The sequence below is a fragment of the Ranitomeya variabilis genome, chromosome 2 (assembly GCF_051348905.1).
Source record: "Ranitomeya variabilis isolate aRanVar5 chromosome 2, aRanVar5.hap1, whole genome shotgun sequence".
Lineage (NCBI taxonomy): Eukaryota > Metazoa > Chordata > Amphibia > Anura > Dendrobatidae > Ranitomeya > Ranitomeya variabilis.
Window position 1 is genome coordinate 116172984 of NC_135233.1, and position 16662 is coordinate 116189645.

Consider the following 16662-nt stretch of genomic DNA (forward strand, 5'->3'; position numbering starts at 1 on the left):
AAGGAGAAACTGGACCACGAACGTTGTTGTCCAATTCGTCCTGAGTACGCTGATACCTCATATGTGGGGGTAAACCACTGTTTGGGCGCACGGCAGGGCTCGGAAGGGAAGGAGCGCCATTTGACTTTTTGAATGAAAAACTGGCTCCAATCTTTAGCGGACACCATGTCGCGTTTGGACAGCCCCCGTGTGCCTAAACATTGGAGCTCCCCCACAAGTGACCCCATTTTGGAAACTAGACCCCCCCAAGGAACTTATCTAGAAGCATAGTGAGCACTTTAAACCCCCAGGTGCTTCACAAATTGATCCGTAAAAATGAAAAAGTACTTTTTCACAAAAACATTCTTTTAGCCTCAATTTTTTCATTTTCACATGGGCAACAGGATAAAATGGATCCTAAAATTTGTTGGGCAATTTCTCCTGAGTACACAGATACCTCACATGTGGGGGTAAACCACTGTTTGGGCACATGGTAAGGCTCGGAAGGGAACAAGCGCCATTTGACTTTTTGAACGAAAAATTATCTCCATCGTTAGCGGACACCATGTCGCGTTTGGAAAGCTCCTGTGTGCCTAAACATTGGAGCACCCCTACAAGTGACCCCATTTTGGAAACTAGACCCCCCAAGGAACTTATCTAGATGCATAGTGAGCACTTTAAACCCCCAGGTGCTTCACAGAAGTTTATAACGCAGAGCCGTGAAAATAAAAAAATAATTCTTCTTTCCCCAAAAATGATTTTTAGCCCGGAATTTTTTATTTTCCCAAGGGTAATAGGAGAAATTGGACCCCAAATGTTGTTGTCCAGTTTGTCCTGAGTACGATGATACCCCATATGTGGGGGTAAACCACTGTTTGGGCGCACGGCAGGGCTCGGAAGGGAAGGCACGCCATTTGGCTTTTTGAATGGAAAATTAGCTCCAATCATTAGCGGACACCATGTCGCGTTTGGAGAGCCCCTGTGTGCCTAAACATTGGAGCTCCCCCACAAGTGACCCCATTTTGTAAACTAGACCTCCCAAGGAACTAATCTAGATGTGTGGTGAGCACTTTGAACCCTCAAGTGCTTCACAGAATTTTATAACGCAGAGCCATTTTCCAAGGGTAACAGGAGAAATTTGACCCCAAAAGTCGTTGTCCAGTTTCTCCTGAGTACGCCGATACCCCATATGTGGGGGTAAACCACTGTTTGGGCACACGTCAGGGTTCGGAAGGGAAGTAGTGACGTTTTGAAATGCAGACTTTGATGGAATGCTCTGCGGGCGTCGCGTTGCGTTTGCAGAGCCCCTGATGTGCCTAAACCGTAGAAACTCCCCACAAGTGACCCCATTTTGGAAACTAGACCCACCAAGGGAACTTATCTAGATGTGTGGTGAGCACGTTCAACCCCCAAGTGCTTCACAGAAGTTTACAACGCAGAGCCGTGAAAATAAAAAATAATTTTTCTTTCCTCAAAAATGATGTTTTAGCAAGCAATTTTTTATTTTCACAAGGGTAACAGGAGAAATTGGACCCCAATAGTTGTTGCCCAGTTTGTCCTGAGTACACCAATACCCCATATGTGGGGAGTAAACCACTGTTTGGGCACAAGTCGGGGCTCGGAAGGGAAGTAGTGACGTTTTGAAATGCAGACTTTGATGGGAGTGGTCTGCGGGCGTCACATTCCATTTGCAGAGCCCCTGATGTGCCTAAACAGTAGAAACCCCCCACAAGTGACCTCATTTTGGAAACTAGACCCCCCAAGGGAACTTATCTAGATGTGTAGTGAGCACTTAGAACCCCCAAGTGCTTCATAGAAGTTTACAACGCAGAGCAGTGAAAATAAAAAATATTTTTTCATTCCTCAAAAATTATGTTTTAGCAAGCAATTTTTTATTTTCGCAAGAGTAACAGGAGAGATTGGACCCCAATAGTTGTTGTCCAGTCTGTCCTGAGTACGCTGATACCCCATATGTGGGGGTAAACCACTGTTTGGGCGCACGTCGGGGCTCGGAAGGGAGGGAGCACCATTTGACTTTTTAAACGCAAGATTGGCTGGAATCAATGGTGGTGCCATGTTACGTTTTGAGACCCCTGATGTGCATAAACAGTGGAAACTCCTCCATTCTAACTCCAACACTAACCCCAACACACCCCAAACCCTAATCCCAACTCTAGATATAACCCTCACCCCAACACACCCCTAACCACAACCCTAACCCAACACACCCCTAACCCTAATCCCAACCCTAACCACAACCCTAACCCCAACACAGCTCTAACCCTAACCACAAGCCTAATCTTAACCCCATTTCCAAACCCTAGCCCTAATTCCAACCCTAACCCTAAGGCTATGTGCCCACATTGCGGATTCGTGTGAGAATTTTCCGCACCATTTTTGAAAAATCCGCAGATAAAAGGCACTGCGTTTTACCTGCGCATTTACCGCGGATTTCCAGTCTTTTTTGTGCGGATTTCACCTGCGGATTCCTATTGAGGAGCAGGTGTAAAACGGAATCCGCACAAAGAATTGACATGCTGCGGAAAATACAACACAGCGTTTCCATGCGGTACGCACCATGGGCACAGCGGATTTGGTTTTCAGTAGGTTTACATGGTACTGTAAACCTGATGGAAAACTGCTACGAATCCACAGCAGCCAATCCGCTGCGGATCCACAGCCAAATCCACACCATGTGTGCACATAGTCTAATCTAACCCTAAGGGTATGTGCACACGACCGGATTTCTTGCAGAAATTTCCTGAAGAAAACCGGAAATTTTCTGCAAGAAATCCGCATTTTTTTTTTTGCGTTTTTTTAGCATTCTGCAAGCGTAATTAGCTTGCAGAATGCTAAAGTTTTCCAAGCGATCTGTAGCATCGCTTGGAAAACTGACTGACAGGTTGGTCACACTTGTCAAACAAAGCGTTTGACAGGTGTGACCAACTTTTTACTATAGATGCTGCTTTTGCAGCATCTGTAGTAAAAGATAGAATGTTTAAAAATAATAAAAAAAATTAAAAAAATGCTTATACTCACCCGCAGACAGCTGATCTCCTCACCGGCGTCCGTTCCATATAGATGGTGTGTGCGCGCAGGACCTTCCATGACGTCGCGGTCACGTGAGCGGTCACATGACAGGTCTCGACCAATCACAAGACGGCGACGTCATCACAGGTCCTTCACCGCACACTAGCTACAGGAACCGAAGTGAGGAGCGTGCAGTGGAGAGGCGGGAAGACATCGAAGGTGAGTATAGGACTATTTTTTATTTTAATTCTTTTTTTTTTGACCACTTATATGGTGCCCAGTCCGTGGAGGAGAGTCTCCTCTCCTCCACCCTGGGTACCAACCGCACATAATCTGCTTACTTCCCGCATGGTGGGCACAGCCCCGTGCGGGAAGTAAGCAGATCAATGGACTCCTAGGTGTGCGGAATCCCCTGCAATTCCGCATTTTAATGAACATGTTGCTTTTTTTTCCGCGATGCGATTTTTTCGCGGAAAAAAGGCTACATTTGCACAAAAAATGCGGAATACACTGAAAATAATGGGAGGCATGTTAGCTTTTTTTCGCGTTTTTATCACGTTTTTATAGCGAAAAAACGCGAAAAATACTGAATGTGTGCACATGGCCTAAATCTAGTTCTAACCCTAATTCTAACCCTAATCCTAGCCCTAGTGGTGGAAGAAAAAAAAAATATATATATATTTTCTTTATTTTTATTATTGTCCCTACCTATGGGGGTGATAAAGGGGGGGGTTCATTTACTATTTTTTTATTTTGATCACTGTGAATAGGTTTTATCACAGTGATCAAAATGTACCTGGAATGAATCTGCCGGCCGGCAGATTCGGAGGGCGCACTGCGCATGCGCCCGCCATTTTGGAAGATGGAGGCGCCCATGAAGAAAATGGACAGACACCGCGAGGCTCGGTAAGTACGGGGGGGGGGGGGGGACCGGAGCACGGGGGGAGCGGGCAGGAGGACGGGGGAGCAGACAGGAGGATGGAGGGGAGCGGACCACAGTACGGGGCAGAAAGGAGGACTGGGGAGGCAATCGGTGGCGGTGGGGGGGGGGCAGATTAGGTTTTCCAGCCATGGCCGATGATATTGCAGCATCGGCCATGGCTGGATTGTAATATTTCACCATTTTCATAGGTGAAATATTACAAATCGCTCTGATTGGCTGTTGAAAGTGAAACAGCCAATCAGAGCGATCGTAGCCATGGGGGTGTAGCACCACTCCCCCTGTCCCTGCAGAACGGGTGAAATTGGAGTTAACCAATTTCACCAATTAAGGGCACCGACTTTCATGACGCCTACGTGGCGTCAAAGGTCGGGAAGGGGTTAAAAACAGGGTGGCACATGTTAAGGAGCTGAAACTCCTAAACCCTTCATCCAATTTGAATGTGGATACCCTCAAATGAAAGCTGAAAGTCTGAACTTCATCTGCATCTGAAATGTTTTGTTTAAAATTCATTGAGGTAATGTCTATAACCAAAATTAGAAAAATGTTGTCTCTGTCCAAATACATATGGACGTAACTGTATACTGATTCTCATTCACGTTTTCGGGGAAAGTCCACAAATCAAATAAAACACCTATTGACTGTAATAGAAACAGACACGTTGTGGATTTCAAAAACACACTGGGGGTCAATTTACTCTGCGTAATAAAAAAATAATAAAAAAAAAAAAAGCAGCGGGTATGAGATTTCTATAAACCCCATCCACTTAGCTGGAACTGTAAGGCCTTGTTTGATCAGTGTTTGGTCAGTATTTTACCTCAGTATTTGTACGCCAAAACCAGAAGTTGGTGATAAATACAGAAGTGGTGACGTGTTTCTATTACACTTTTCCTCTGATTGTCCTACTCCTGGTTTGGTTTACAAATACTGAGTATACTATAATATACTGAGGTAAAAAAAAAACAAAAAAAAAACCCCTCACCAAATACTCAATGTGTGCACGTTACATCTCACGGGTCCCATGCCGACAGTTTACACATACCCAGCATCCCTGAAGAGTAACCGTTTCCTTGCTGACAGTTGCCAGTATCTGAGGCATGTGACTAGGGAAGCAGTACATTGTAGCGCATGGCCAGGGTCTGGCAGACAGGTTATGGCTCTTTACCGGACAGCTGTACCCACCTCTGTCCTGCCTCAGAGGTCACCAAGAGATGCCATTTTCCTGACATGAGTAAGGGTAAGTTCACACAGGGCTTTTTTGCTGCTTTTTTTCTGCAGCAAAACCTGATCTTCTTGTCAGGAAAGAAGCTGCGTCAAAAACGTAGGTTTAGGTGCGTTTTTGGTTCGTTTTTTGTTGCGCATTTGATGCGTTTTTTGGTGCGTTTTTTTTTTCTGTGTCCATGCTAATGTCCTTGGATTTTTAGCAGCAAAATACCCAGCAAATAATGATACCTGCATTTTTGCTGCATTTTTTCAACACCCATTCAAGTCAATGGGTGAAAGAAGTGACATGCTCTATGTCCAAAAAACGCAGCAAAGCACAAAATACTGATCAAACAAAAAACCAATGTGTGTGCATGAGATTTCTGAAATCTCATAGGCTTTGCTGGTATTGTAAAAAGCAGCTGAAAATTAGCATAAAAAACGCAGCAAAAACGTCCTGTGCGAACTTACCCTAAGGCTTCACTACCTGCAGACCTTTCTCTATGCGCTAGTAATAACCTGCTGCGTGTCCCTCATACTTCAGTTTCTCCCTCGTGTGGGAATAGATTGTACTGTGGCGACAAAGTCTGAGGCAAATCCTGAGCCGCCTCCTGTCATGGCCCAGGCACCCCGTCTGCCGCAGTGTCACCGCACTGCCATGGGGACCGGCTTCTGCATTCAGCGCTGCCGCACTTCTCTCCTAAAATCAATTTTTTTGATCGATCCTGAGGTTCCCAAAAGGCAAATTAATCTAATCCGTTGAATTGCTCAGCCCTGCATTTACTCAAAAACTTACATTTTCTTGGACTAAAAGCAGATATCACAATAAGACGTCCTGCGCCTTGAAGTGGCGAATTCTCCTGCAATGAAGGATTCCTACCTCTACACTCTCCAATGACGACGACCGTCTCAGCTGACTTTTCCTCTGGTCCTTGTCATGCAAATACTTGTTGGCTTCATTTTCAACAGCTTCTCGCTCAGGATGTGTACGGCGGCCATATCTCTTGTTCCCCTTCACAAGTTTAGGTTGTGCCTCCTCAGGAATTACTACATTTACAAAAAAAGAAAAAAATTGTAGAAAAGGCAAAAAAAATAATCGCATCAAAATAATCTTCTTCATAACATAACTGCATAGTGGCTGCGAGTGGGTACTAAATATCTGCCCCTACTCAATGCACAGGGGTGGAGCTGCAGTACCTCGCTGTGGCCACTATGCAGGTGACGGAGCTGCGCATTTACACTCTGCAACTGATCACATCCGGCCAGCGCTGCATCAGGAACAGTAGATCGGCGGACGGTGCAGGAGTCGCACTCCTGCCAATCTGGTATTGAGGACTCATCTTATCAATACTATAAATACTGTACAACCTCTTTAAAGATCATGTAACTTAATCCCAGGAGGAACATTAGTATTTATATGCCTCATAGGCTACGCATATGTGATATAGTATACTTTGTGACGTTCGATTTAGAGGATGCCTCACCTCACTATCGGCTACATCGCCACCTACTGTCAAAAATTAGTGAACTACTATACACTGGCGAATATCTAGTAACCATTTCTTGTACCGTACATGGCCTCATAGAACCCATTCATACAATAAAAACACAAAACGCTTTAATTGTGGATAAAAATGGCCGTGTAGTTTATTTAGGGTTACATAAATTAATTAATCACCAATAAATAAACTCCATAAATTATAAAACCAAAGTACCAAACTTTTCCAATAAACCAATCCACCCAGACATGGGTGATTTTCCCACAATTAAACTACACGACAGTAAATTTACAAGAATTCAGGGGAGGGAGGGTGGGGTCTTCTTTATCTTCTTCCGCTGACAGAATGACCAGATACCACAAAACAGGTGTTTATATATTCAAAAAAAGAGCGGCAAAGCTGCTAACAGCCAATAGAAAACCGTTACAATATCTGCCAAACATACCAGAAAAAACTGGATAAAACCAGTGTCACACTTTCAGAGATGACTGACCTGACCTTTATTTGACCTTTCTTCTGACAGAAAGTCATATTAAATGACAGGGTCCATGAGGCCATGAGACCCCCGCTATATTTCTTTCAGGTTTACGCGGGGGGGCTAACATGGCCTCATAGAACCCATTCATACAATAAAAACACAAAACGCTTTAATTGTGGATAAAAATGGCCGTGTAGTTTATTTAGGGTTACATAAATTAATTAATCACCAATAAATAAACTCCATAAATTATAAAACCAAAGTACCAAACTTTTCCAATAAACCAATCCACCCAGACATGGGTGATTTTCCCACAAGGCCATGACTCAGCGAGACATGGCCCCCCCCAAACCACACAGCCATTTTTCAATGATAGTTTGTAAGTCCAAATTAAAAATATCAAGGCCAATATCAGATAAATGAACCAAATCAGGCCTATAAAGGCCCAGTAAAAAACCCTCCAAATCCAAATGCCGGAATGAAAACCCTGAAATTAAAAGAAAAAATTTTTCCATGGATTTATTGACCCTTCTCCGGATTTTATCTAAAAAAGAAAATTAATTGTTGTGCCACAAAAGTCTGGGAATAATCTTGAAAAAACAAAGTTTGAATCAGGCAGAATTTGTTTAAGATAAATAAAATCGGATCGCATGGCCGATAATAAGTCAAGAGTCCTGATTTTTCCAAGATCATTCCCAGCTACATGAAATATAATTAAATCAGGGGAAGGAAATTTAATTAGCCATTTCTTCACTTCAGCAACCAGGCAATGCCATTTCAAGCCGCGAACTCCATGCCACCAGACCTAAATATCAGAAGGATTAAAGGATAAATATTTAGTATAAGATCGTTGGCTGGCCCTCTTCCTGGCCCAGAAGATAAAAGAATGTCCGACTATCCAAATGACTAGCGGACCTGAAAGAAAAACAATAATTAATAGTCATAAAGATCATGTCGTACATATAATTTGAACCTTTTGGAGTTCCATCTTCCCAATTCCTTTATCCCTGAATCAGAAAGCCCGGCCCTAGAGGCCTCCGTAGCTGCTCCGATTCTAAACGAATGAGATGTGATTTTAAGGTGTTTTTTACCCAAAAAGCTTAAACATTTCTTTAGGACAAAATTAAATTGAAAGACCGTAACCGGAGAAAAATCACTATGAATGAATAATGGGCCCTGTCCCATAGGTCTGACCTTAATCCAATTTGCCATGTTATCAACAGGGCAAATGATTGAGACATGGATTGCTTTAATGTTCAACCTAGATCCCCTGCCTAATTGATCTGTCTTTAATTTTATTATAAATAAAATTAAAAAACGACTCATGAATCTGGACATCCAAAATCATGAGTCCCGAAGGCTCCGATTTCTTAACAGAAACCACCTCACCAACGCGAAGTGCTCCAAAAAAGGACAGAGAAAAAATAGAGCTAAATAATAAGGCTTCCTCAAAACTTACATAAACGTGGATGAGACAGGAGCACAATTCTTTCAATAAAGACAGGGAAATAGGTGGTCTCGAGTCAGGTATAAAATTGGTTTTCCTAAAGCCTTTTAAAAACTGCTTTACTGGAAAAAGATTAGTTAAAGCAATACTGCCAGAAAGTTTAAAGGAAAAATGAAACTCCTGCTAGGCATTTCGCTATTGCCGAGTAAGACAAACCGTTTTCTACTATCGATTCAGCAAACTTTAGTGCTGCTACCGGATTAGAAACTGTTGGGTCAAAATAATGTAGGTTGCAAAAATTGTTCCATTTCAGCCATGCAGCCGAATAGTCAGCCCATGATCTATTAGATAACGATTTTTTGATAAAATACTGTATCAGAGTGCAATCATGTCCCAAATTGAAAGGGGTAAGAGGGTCCTTCCAAATCCACGTTGGGAACCTGCAGGAAAAAATTCGACCACTGACGATTTTGTAAAGAGTCAGTTATGAAAAGAAATTTGCTCTTTCCCAACTTTGCTTTCAGGCATTGTAAGACCAATTGTCTCAAAATTCTGTCAGCAAAAGTATTTTTAGAAGATAACGTGTTGATAGAAAAAAAAATAAAAAATAAAAAAAATAAAACTACTGCCTGGTTAGTGGAAAGGAGTAAAATCCTGGAATTCTGCATTAGTGATCCCCAAATAAATATTCCTGCAAAAATAGAAAATAAAAGTTCCAACACATTACGTTTGAAGATAGTTTCTTAGACACCCAACTTATTGGCCACTGGATGGACATCCAATGAGAGTCAAATAAAATACTGAAGCCACACTGGCTATCCGCTGTGAAAAGAAAGGGAAAAGAATCGCCAGAGACAAAAGATCTGCCATTATGCTCTGACAAAAAGGAGAGCCAAATTCTAGCATCTTCCTTTAGGTCAGAATGGATACTAACATGCGAATGAGGTGAAGATACACCTTTAGTGGCATCCTATAAACTTCTGCCAAAAGCCCGACCTATAGGAATGACGCGAACCGCAAAATTCAATAGACCTAACAATGATTGAATTTCCTTAAGAGTGACCTTGCTCTTGGCTAAAAAATTTGATAACGCAATGCGCAGTTTAAAAATTTTCTCATCAGGAAGTCAGATTCCATTTTTTGATAATCAAGAGTGATTCCCAGAAACTCGAGGGATCTAGGCAGACTAACTGTTTTTTTTTTTTTTTTGAGCAATAGGAACACCAAAGTGCTCACACATTTGGATAAATTTATTGAGGGTATCTTCGCATATTGAGGAACCATAAGGACCGATAAACAAAAAATCGTCTAAATAATGGAGGATACCTGCATCCTTACAATTAGTTTGTAAAACCCAACGAAGAAATTAAGAAAAACTTTCAAAATACGAACATGACAAAGAAAAGCCCATTGGCAGGCACTTATCAAAAAAAAAAAAAAAAAAAAAGCAGTCATCAAAATAAAAATCTAAAGAATTAAATCCACACGGGTGAACAGGAAGGAGTCTAAAAGCAGACTTAATATCTGACTTGGACATTAAAGCATTAAAACCAAATTTCTTGAGGATAAGTGGTGAATTAGCCGGAAAGAGCCCTCATCTTTTTTTTTTTTTTTTTTTTTTTTTGGCATAATACCCAATGGTGATATATGGAAATTAACAAACAGCGGGGTTAAAAAAGGGCCTGAAACTCTGCTTAATTGAATTTCATTAATAATTTTATCCCTAGCTACCTCAGGGTGAGCCTTTAAAGAGGGTAAATTAGGAACAACAAAACAACCCGCCCCTTTAAATTGTGGGATAAATAATCATTCAGAAAAACCATTAAAAAGCAGCTCACTGGTCTCCTGGTTGGGATATTTGCTTAGCCATACTGACATGTTTGCCAGAATCACTGGCATCTGTGCTTTTTGAATTGGGCTCCTTACGTGAGGACTGTTGAGCTGCTTGTTACTTAAAACATTTAGACATAGGGTGTGAGTTACCACAGAACGAGCATTCATGGCGGAATCTACAGTTGTCGTTCCACTTACAACAGGAATCGTTGAAAGCGAAACAAACACCGCATTTACTTGAACTAGAAGGGGTGAACGGATAATTTGTGCCTGAAAGCTTCATCATAATTCCAGCTTCCAGGATTATGTCCAAGTGCTGAAATATCTTGCTGCAGAAATGGGGAGATTTTTCACCCAAAACTGCAGCAAAAACAGAAAAAGCTTGCACCCAGTTATTGAAAGATTTAAAGATGGATAAAATGATTATTCCAAATAAGCTCTTTAACAGAAGGGCTTAAATGGAATCCTAAGGGAGACAGCTCACATGTCAGAGCTTCTTTAAAAGAGTTAACAGGGGCGGTGTTAGCTGATGAAATGTCAGAGATTGCAGCACTGTGTACAGCTGATGTGACAGCAAGGGGGGGGGGGGAATAGCTTCTTTTAAAGTTTCAGCTAACACTTTCTTTATGATGTCTTTTTAATGTGAGTGTGGGACAGACAAAGAAACATTGAAAGTCTCACCCCTTGATGAATGCTGGTCGTTTCTCTGCTCCATACAGCAGCTGGAGCTCGAGCCCTCCATGTTGGGCAAGCTCATATGGGAAGCTGCTGTAAGCGGCGTTTCTTCATCCTCTTCTGAGTGTGATGACAGGGGGTCCTCCCGAACCGGTGGTCTGGACCGCAGCAGCAGAAGCCACCGCTGTTGTAGAATCCAATGACACCGCAGCGCTTTTACGGCTGCTGTGTGTTGAAGACATCCCGGCCGCTTCAGATGAGGCGGTCGGCGCTCTGTCATGACGCTCGTGGTGGAAGTCTCGCGCTGGGCTGCGAGAATTCTGAGGAGGGCGGCGCCGCAACTTCCTTCTTCCTTCTTGGACACTGCGGCTGGAAGCAGGCGGCGACGCCGAAGGAGAGTATGGGGTCCTTTGCCTCCTGCGCCTCCCTGAAGCAGTGGGTGTCGGCAGGACCAGAGAGGCTTGACACGGCGACCGAAGGGTATCTTCTGGAGGATGAGGGACAGCATCGGCAGGCGCTAAGATAGGTTTCATAGCCAGGCACTGCCTCAGCCAGTCCGCTCCATCCTCGCCGCCGGCTCTAGTCAGGAGCTGTTGCAGGAGATTCTCCATCCTGGGGTATGTGTCTTCTTTATCTTCTTCCGCTGACAGAATGACCAGATACCACAAAACAGGTGTTTATATATTCAAAAAAAGAGCGGCAAAGCTGCTAACAGCCAATAGAAAACCGTTACAATATCTGCCAAACATACCAGAAAAAACTGGATAAAACCAGTGTCACACTTTCAGAGATGACTGACCTGACCTTTATTTGACCTTTCTTCTGACAGAAAGTCATATTAAATGACAGGGTCCATGAGGCCATGAGACCCCCGCTATATTTCTTTCAGGTTTACGCGGGGGGGCTAACATTATACAATATAGTACAAAAGATAAACTGAAGTAATTGTCTTACCAGGCTCTAAATAACTACTTTCATCATCATCGGAGATGCTGATGTTGATAGTTGATGACAGGACAGCTACAAATCCCTCTTTAAATTCTTCAAAATTCACCTAAAGAAAACGTAACATTATCTCAAGAAATACTGTATGAACGGGAAAAGCTGTTTTAAGGAGTAATGATATTTTATCTAAAGGGCACAGTCAGGCAGCAGCATTACTTGCACGAGGATCCCATCGCAATCCTCGGACTGGTTGTCGGCTCTCCTGACATGAGCATGACAACATGTATTTCTATGGAGCGGTCACACTCCGGTCAGGAGAGCCGACAGCCAGTCTGAGGATTGTGATCATCGTGCGAGTAATAGCCGTCTGACTGTGCCCTAAAAGAGGTTTCACCCCGAATACAACTTCAAATCTATCCAAAGCATAAGGTAGATGTGTGATGAGTGGCAGTCGTATCACTGGGACCAGGCCAATCACAAAAAAATTGGGTCACGTGTCTTCTGTTTAAGTGGGGTAGTGGTCACACATGGTAGTATTGCTGCTGCATTAAACTTCTGTAGGACTGATGGAGACAGACAAGCGCTGAATTTGGCTGTCAGTCCCATAACCTATTAGTAGAGTGGCAGCACTCACAAATCACTGCTGCTCCATTTAAAGTGAATCTGACATCAGGTTTTTGCCACCTAATCTGAGATAAGGATAAAGAGACAGAGACTCCGTTTACTGTGACTTACTGTACTGTGTCACTTGCTGTAGTTTTGATAAAAATCAGTTTTATCTGAAGGAGTTTATCACTAGAGAGGACTAGTAAACCTGTTGCAAGGTTGTCCTCCATATTTGTGAGCTCTGTATAACCCCCCACCACTGATTGGCAGCTTTCTGCCTTTGCACAGTGTACACAGAAAGCTGCCAATCATTGGTGGGGGCGGGGTTATAAAGTGCACAGCATTCAGAGAGCTGCTAGATCTACAGCAGAGAAAACAGAAATGTTATCAAAATGTCAGCAAGCAGCCCAGTAAGTGTTAATAAATTTCTGGAATCAGGGTGTCTGCCCCTACATTATGCTGCCCTCAGATGAGATAGAAAAAAAACCCTGGCGACAGAATCCCTTTAACCCCCTTTGCGACATCGGGCATAATAGTACGTCGATGTTGGACGCCTTCCTCCTCCGGCGGTAAGCCCACATCATTCCCGTGACATGTCAGCTCTTTTGAACAGCCGACATGTGCCCAGAGTATCCGCCGGTGGAATCGCGATCCACCAGCGGCTATTAACCTGTTAAATACCGTGACCCACGTCACGTTATCTCGGGTCACCGGTGGGTTGGCATAACAACGAGAGGTCTCCTAGAGAACTCTATGTTGTCACTGCCGGCCTGCTATGAGCGCCGCCCAGTGGTCGGCGCTCATAGCAAGAGAGTAATTCAGCTACATATAGGCAAACTGATCATCGGGTTAAGGCAGCTTCTAGTCTCCCATGGAGACTATTGAAGCATGCCAAAAGTTTAAAAAAAAAAATGTTTAAAAAAAAAAAGATGTTCAAATCACCCACTTTCGTCCCGTTAAAAAAAAAAAAAAAAAAAAAATCAAACATACACATATTTGGCATTGCGCGTTCAGAATCGCCCAATTATTAATAAAAAAAAGGATTAACCTGATCGCTAAATGGCATAGTGAGAAAGAAAAAAAAAGTCAAAACGCCAGAATTATGTTTTTTTGGTCGTTGCGACATTGCATTAAAATGCAATAACAGGCGATCAAAATATCGTATCTGCACCAAAATAGTATCCTTAAAAACATCAGCTCGGTGTGAAAAAATAAGCCCTCACCCAACCCGATATCACGAAAAATGGAGATGCTACGGGTATCGGAAAATGGCGCGATTTTGTATTTTTTTTTTTAACAAAAAGTCTAGAATTTTTTTCACTACTTGGATAAAAGAACCTAGACATGTTTGGTGTCTATGAACTCGTAATGACCTGGAGAATCATAACGGCAGGTCAGTTTAAGCATTTAGTGAACCTAGTAAAAAAGCCAAACAAAAAACCAGTGTGGGATTGCATTTTTTTTGCAATTTCACCGCACTTGGAATTTTTTCCCGTTTAATAGTACAAGACATGGTTAAAACCAATGGTGTCATTCAAAAGTACAACTCGTCCCGCAAAAACAAGCCCTCACATGGCTATATTCACCAAAGAAAAAAAAAAAGTTGTGGCTTTGTGGCTCTGGTTTTGCATTTTCATGTTTTGCTCCCCTTCTTCCCAAAAATACTTCTGGTAGTTAAGAGGTTAAACCGGTCTATTGGTACCTCAGTTCTTGTAATCAGTGGGAGTCCAAGGGGTTGCACCCCAAGTTACGACACACATTTCCTATCATGAAGAAGTTGTGATCTTAGTTCAACTCCTTTAAGAAGCTAGAATAACCATAAAAAACAAAACAGTCGACTATGGTTACATTAATCACATCAGATGCAGGAATGTGACTATGTTGGTTCAGCAAATTCTTTAATGGAAAAAGTTTTCCAAAGAACAGAGCTGCTAAGTAACATCAGACCGAAAAATACAAATACACACAATACAAGATATTATTACAAATAGTTACAAGTGACATGAACACACACAAAACACAATTCTGTGAAAATAAATATTGAACATATGCTGCTAATAATGTAAACCAAGAAGTCTGTGTGTTTAACTTGATTTAGGTTTCCTCTTTAAAGTTAATAAACAGCGAATAATGCAGAAATCCCATCAGAATTTACTGACAGTGGAACTTTATTTTATTTTATATAAAATACATTCACCCAAAGGAAAAAAGAAAAACAAAAAAAACAAACAAAAAAAACTTTGTGTCTGAAAGCCAGACTCAAATATTGGGTACCGTCAGCTGAAAAAAGTTTTTATTAGCAGGATCCTCTTGTGTAATGCAGACACATGGGGTTCCTGGTCTTTCTGTTAGGCTACATTCACACATGCTCTGTACACGGTGTCAGTGTGCTGTCAGATTGTTACGATACACTGTAACACTTCATTATGCACAATCACAGGCTGGGTTTCATAGGAATAATACCATGGCAGGCCCAATGCTGCTGCGGCAAACCATCGGGACCCCATGATCCCATTGCAATGAGCTCTGAACCGATGGTGGCCATCTTGGAGGCTTTTTCAATTTTGCATCATGCTTGGCATTTAAAAAAAAAGAGTTTTGGCTCAGATCACGGGCAACTCATAAGCGTCGGCTATGTAATGTGCTGGAAGGCACGGACTCCACTCCTGTGGCCAATCCATAGAGTACCAAAACTTTGGTCTTCCAGATCTTCAAACGTGGTGCGACTCTCTGGGCTCCATAACTGTGGTGGCATCAGTACCAGGACCAGCAATCCAACTTTAAATTAATTTATCCCATGCACATTACATGCTTGGCCTGGCATGGTTGCCATGGTAACGGTAGCACCAAGCGTGCAGGAGTATCGCACCACGCCATGAGGGTTGGCCGCACAAGAGAACTAAAGTGCTTTAAATGAATTTTGTGAACCTCTAGGGCATTATGGAAATTGTGTGTGCTTCTAGTCAGTTATTTAGTCTACGTCAGGCCAATGTGTCCCTCCCTGCATCACACAAGTCCATAAGGGACCAGTAATTATACAAGAGACTGAAGTACTACACTATTGTGCCGTATTATGTAGGAAGTCAAGAGATTGCAGGGCAAGACCCCTAACAACTAACAAAAAAAACTACAGATTTTCTCTAAAAAGAAAAAAAAAAAAAAAAAACACACCATCTTGATACAATGTTGTCAACCGAAAAAAAATAAGAAGTTACGGCTCTCAAAATTCATTGTTTTTCTTTTTGGGACTTTTTAAGTTGCAGTAAAAGTTACCTAGTAACTTGAGTCAGAGGCAAAATTTCAGTTTCCATTGATACTTTCTTAGTACATTATATTAAAAGATAAATAAAAAAAGGGTTTTAATTCAAGCCTACAACTTGTTGTTTTACAAAAAAAACAACCCATCAATAGAAGTTACAGCTCTAGGATCAATGGAGGAAATAAAAGAGCAAAATCAAAAAATGACCCGTTCCTCAAGGGGCTTAGTGTATGTATGGAGAGAAGACTTACCCTGGCAAGCAGATCATTTCCAAGAAGTGTTTGCAGAAGAAGAGGGAGTTGAGCGTCTAGATGGAGCTTATGACAAAGGTCTGTCAGCTCATCTTTGTCCAGGTATCCAGTGCCCGTTGTGTCACAGCAGCTGAAAACCTCTTGAAGCTGGGACACATATTTGTTCTCTTCTTCCTGGTCCATCCCATAGTAATACTGTAAGAGACATTGTAATCGTTAGTAATCAAGGATTCTACTCTACCGCCTGAAAACACAGTTACAAAAGGAAATGCTTTGGATACCCTACAACCAGGCTCGGACTGGCCCATAGGGGAACAGGGGAATCCCCCGGTGGGCCCCTGTGCTCATTTGGGCCCCCAACCCCACTGTATGGGCAGTACTTGGCATAATTCACTTGATTCACTCTGTACAGAAAAAAGCAGCATCTCATTCATTAACCAAACTACCCAGTGTATTTATCGCAATGCATTGGTTGGATGAAAAACCGCCAGGGAAAAAGGAATTTATCAACAAGATA

General features: G+C 42.3%; 1 protein-coding gene across 5 annotated transcripts in view; it reads right to left on the reverse strand.

The window, feature by feature from the left end:
* Nucleotides 1–16662, reverse strand: part of NINL (ninein like) — a 145635-nt gene that overhangs the window by 79861 nt on the left and 49112 nt on the right. For all 5 annotated transcript variants that reach the window (XM_077282853.1, XM_077282852.1, XM_077282850.1 and 2 more), the window contains exons 2-4: nt 16146–16340; nt 12039–12138; nt 6033–6199 (exon numbers count right to left, since the gene is read on the reverse strand). In XM_077282853.1, the coding sequence (XP_077138968.1) occupies nt 6033–6199; nt 12039–12138; nt 16146–16328 (450 nt within the window). In that variant the 5' untranslated portion in view covers nt 16329–16340. The remainder of the gene's footprint in view (nt 1–6032; nt 6200–12038; nt 12139–16145; nt 16341–16662) is intronic.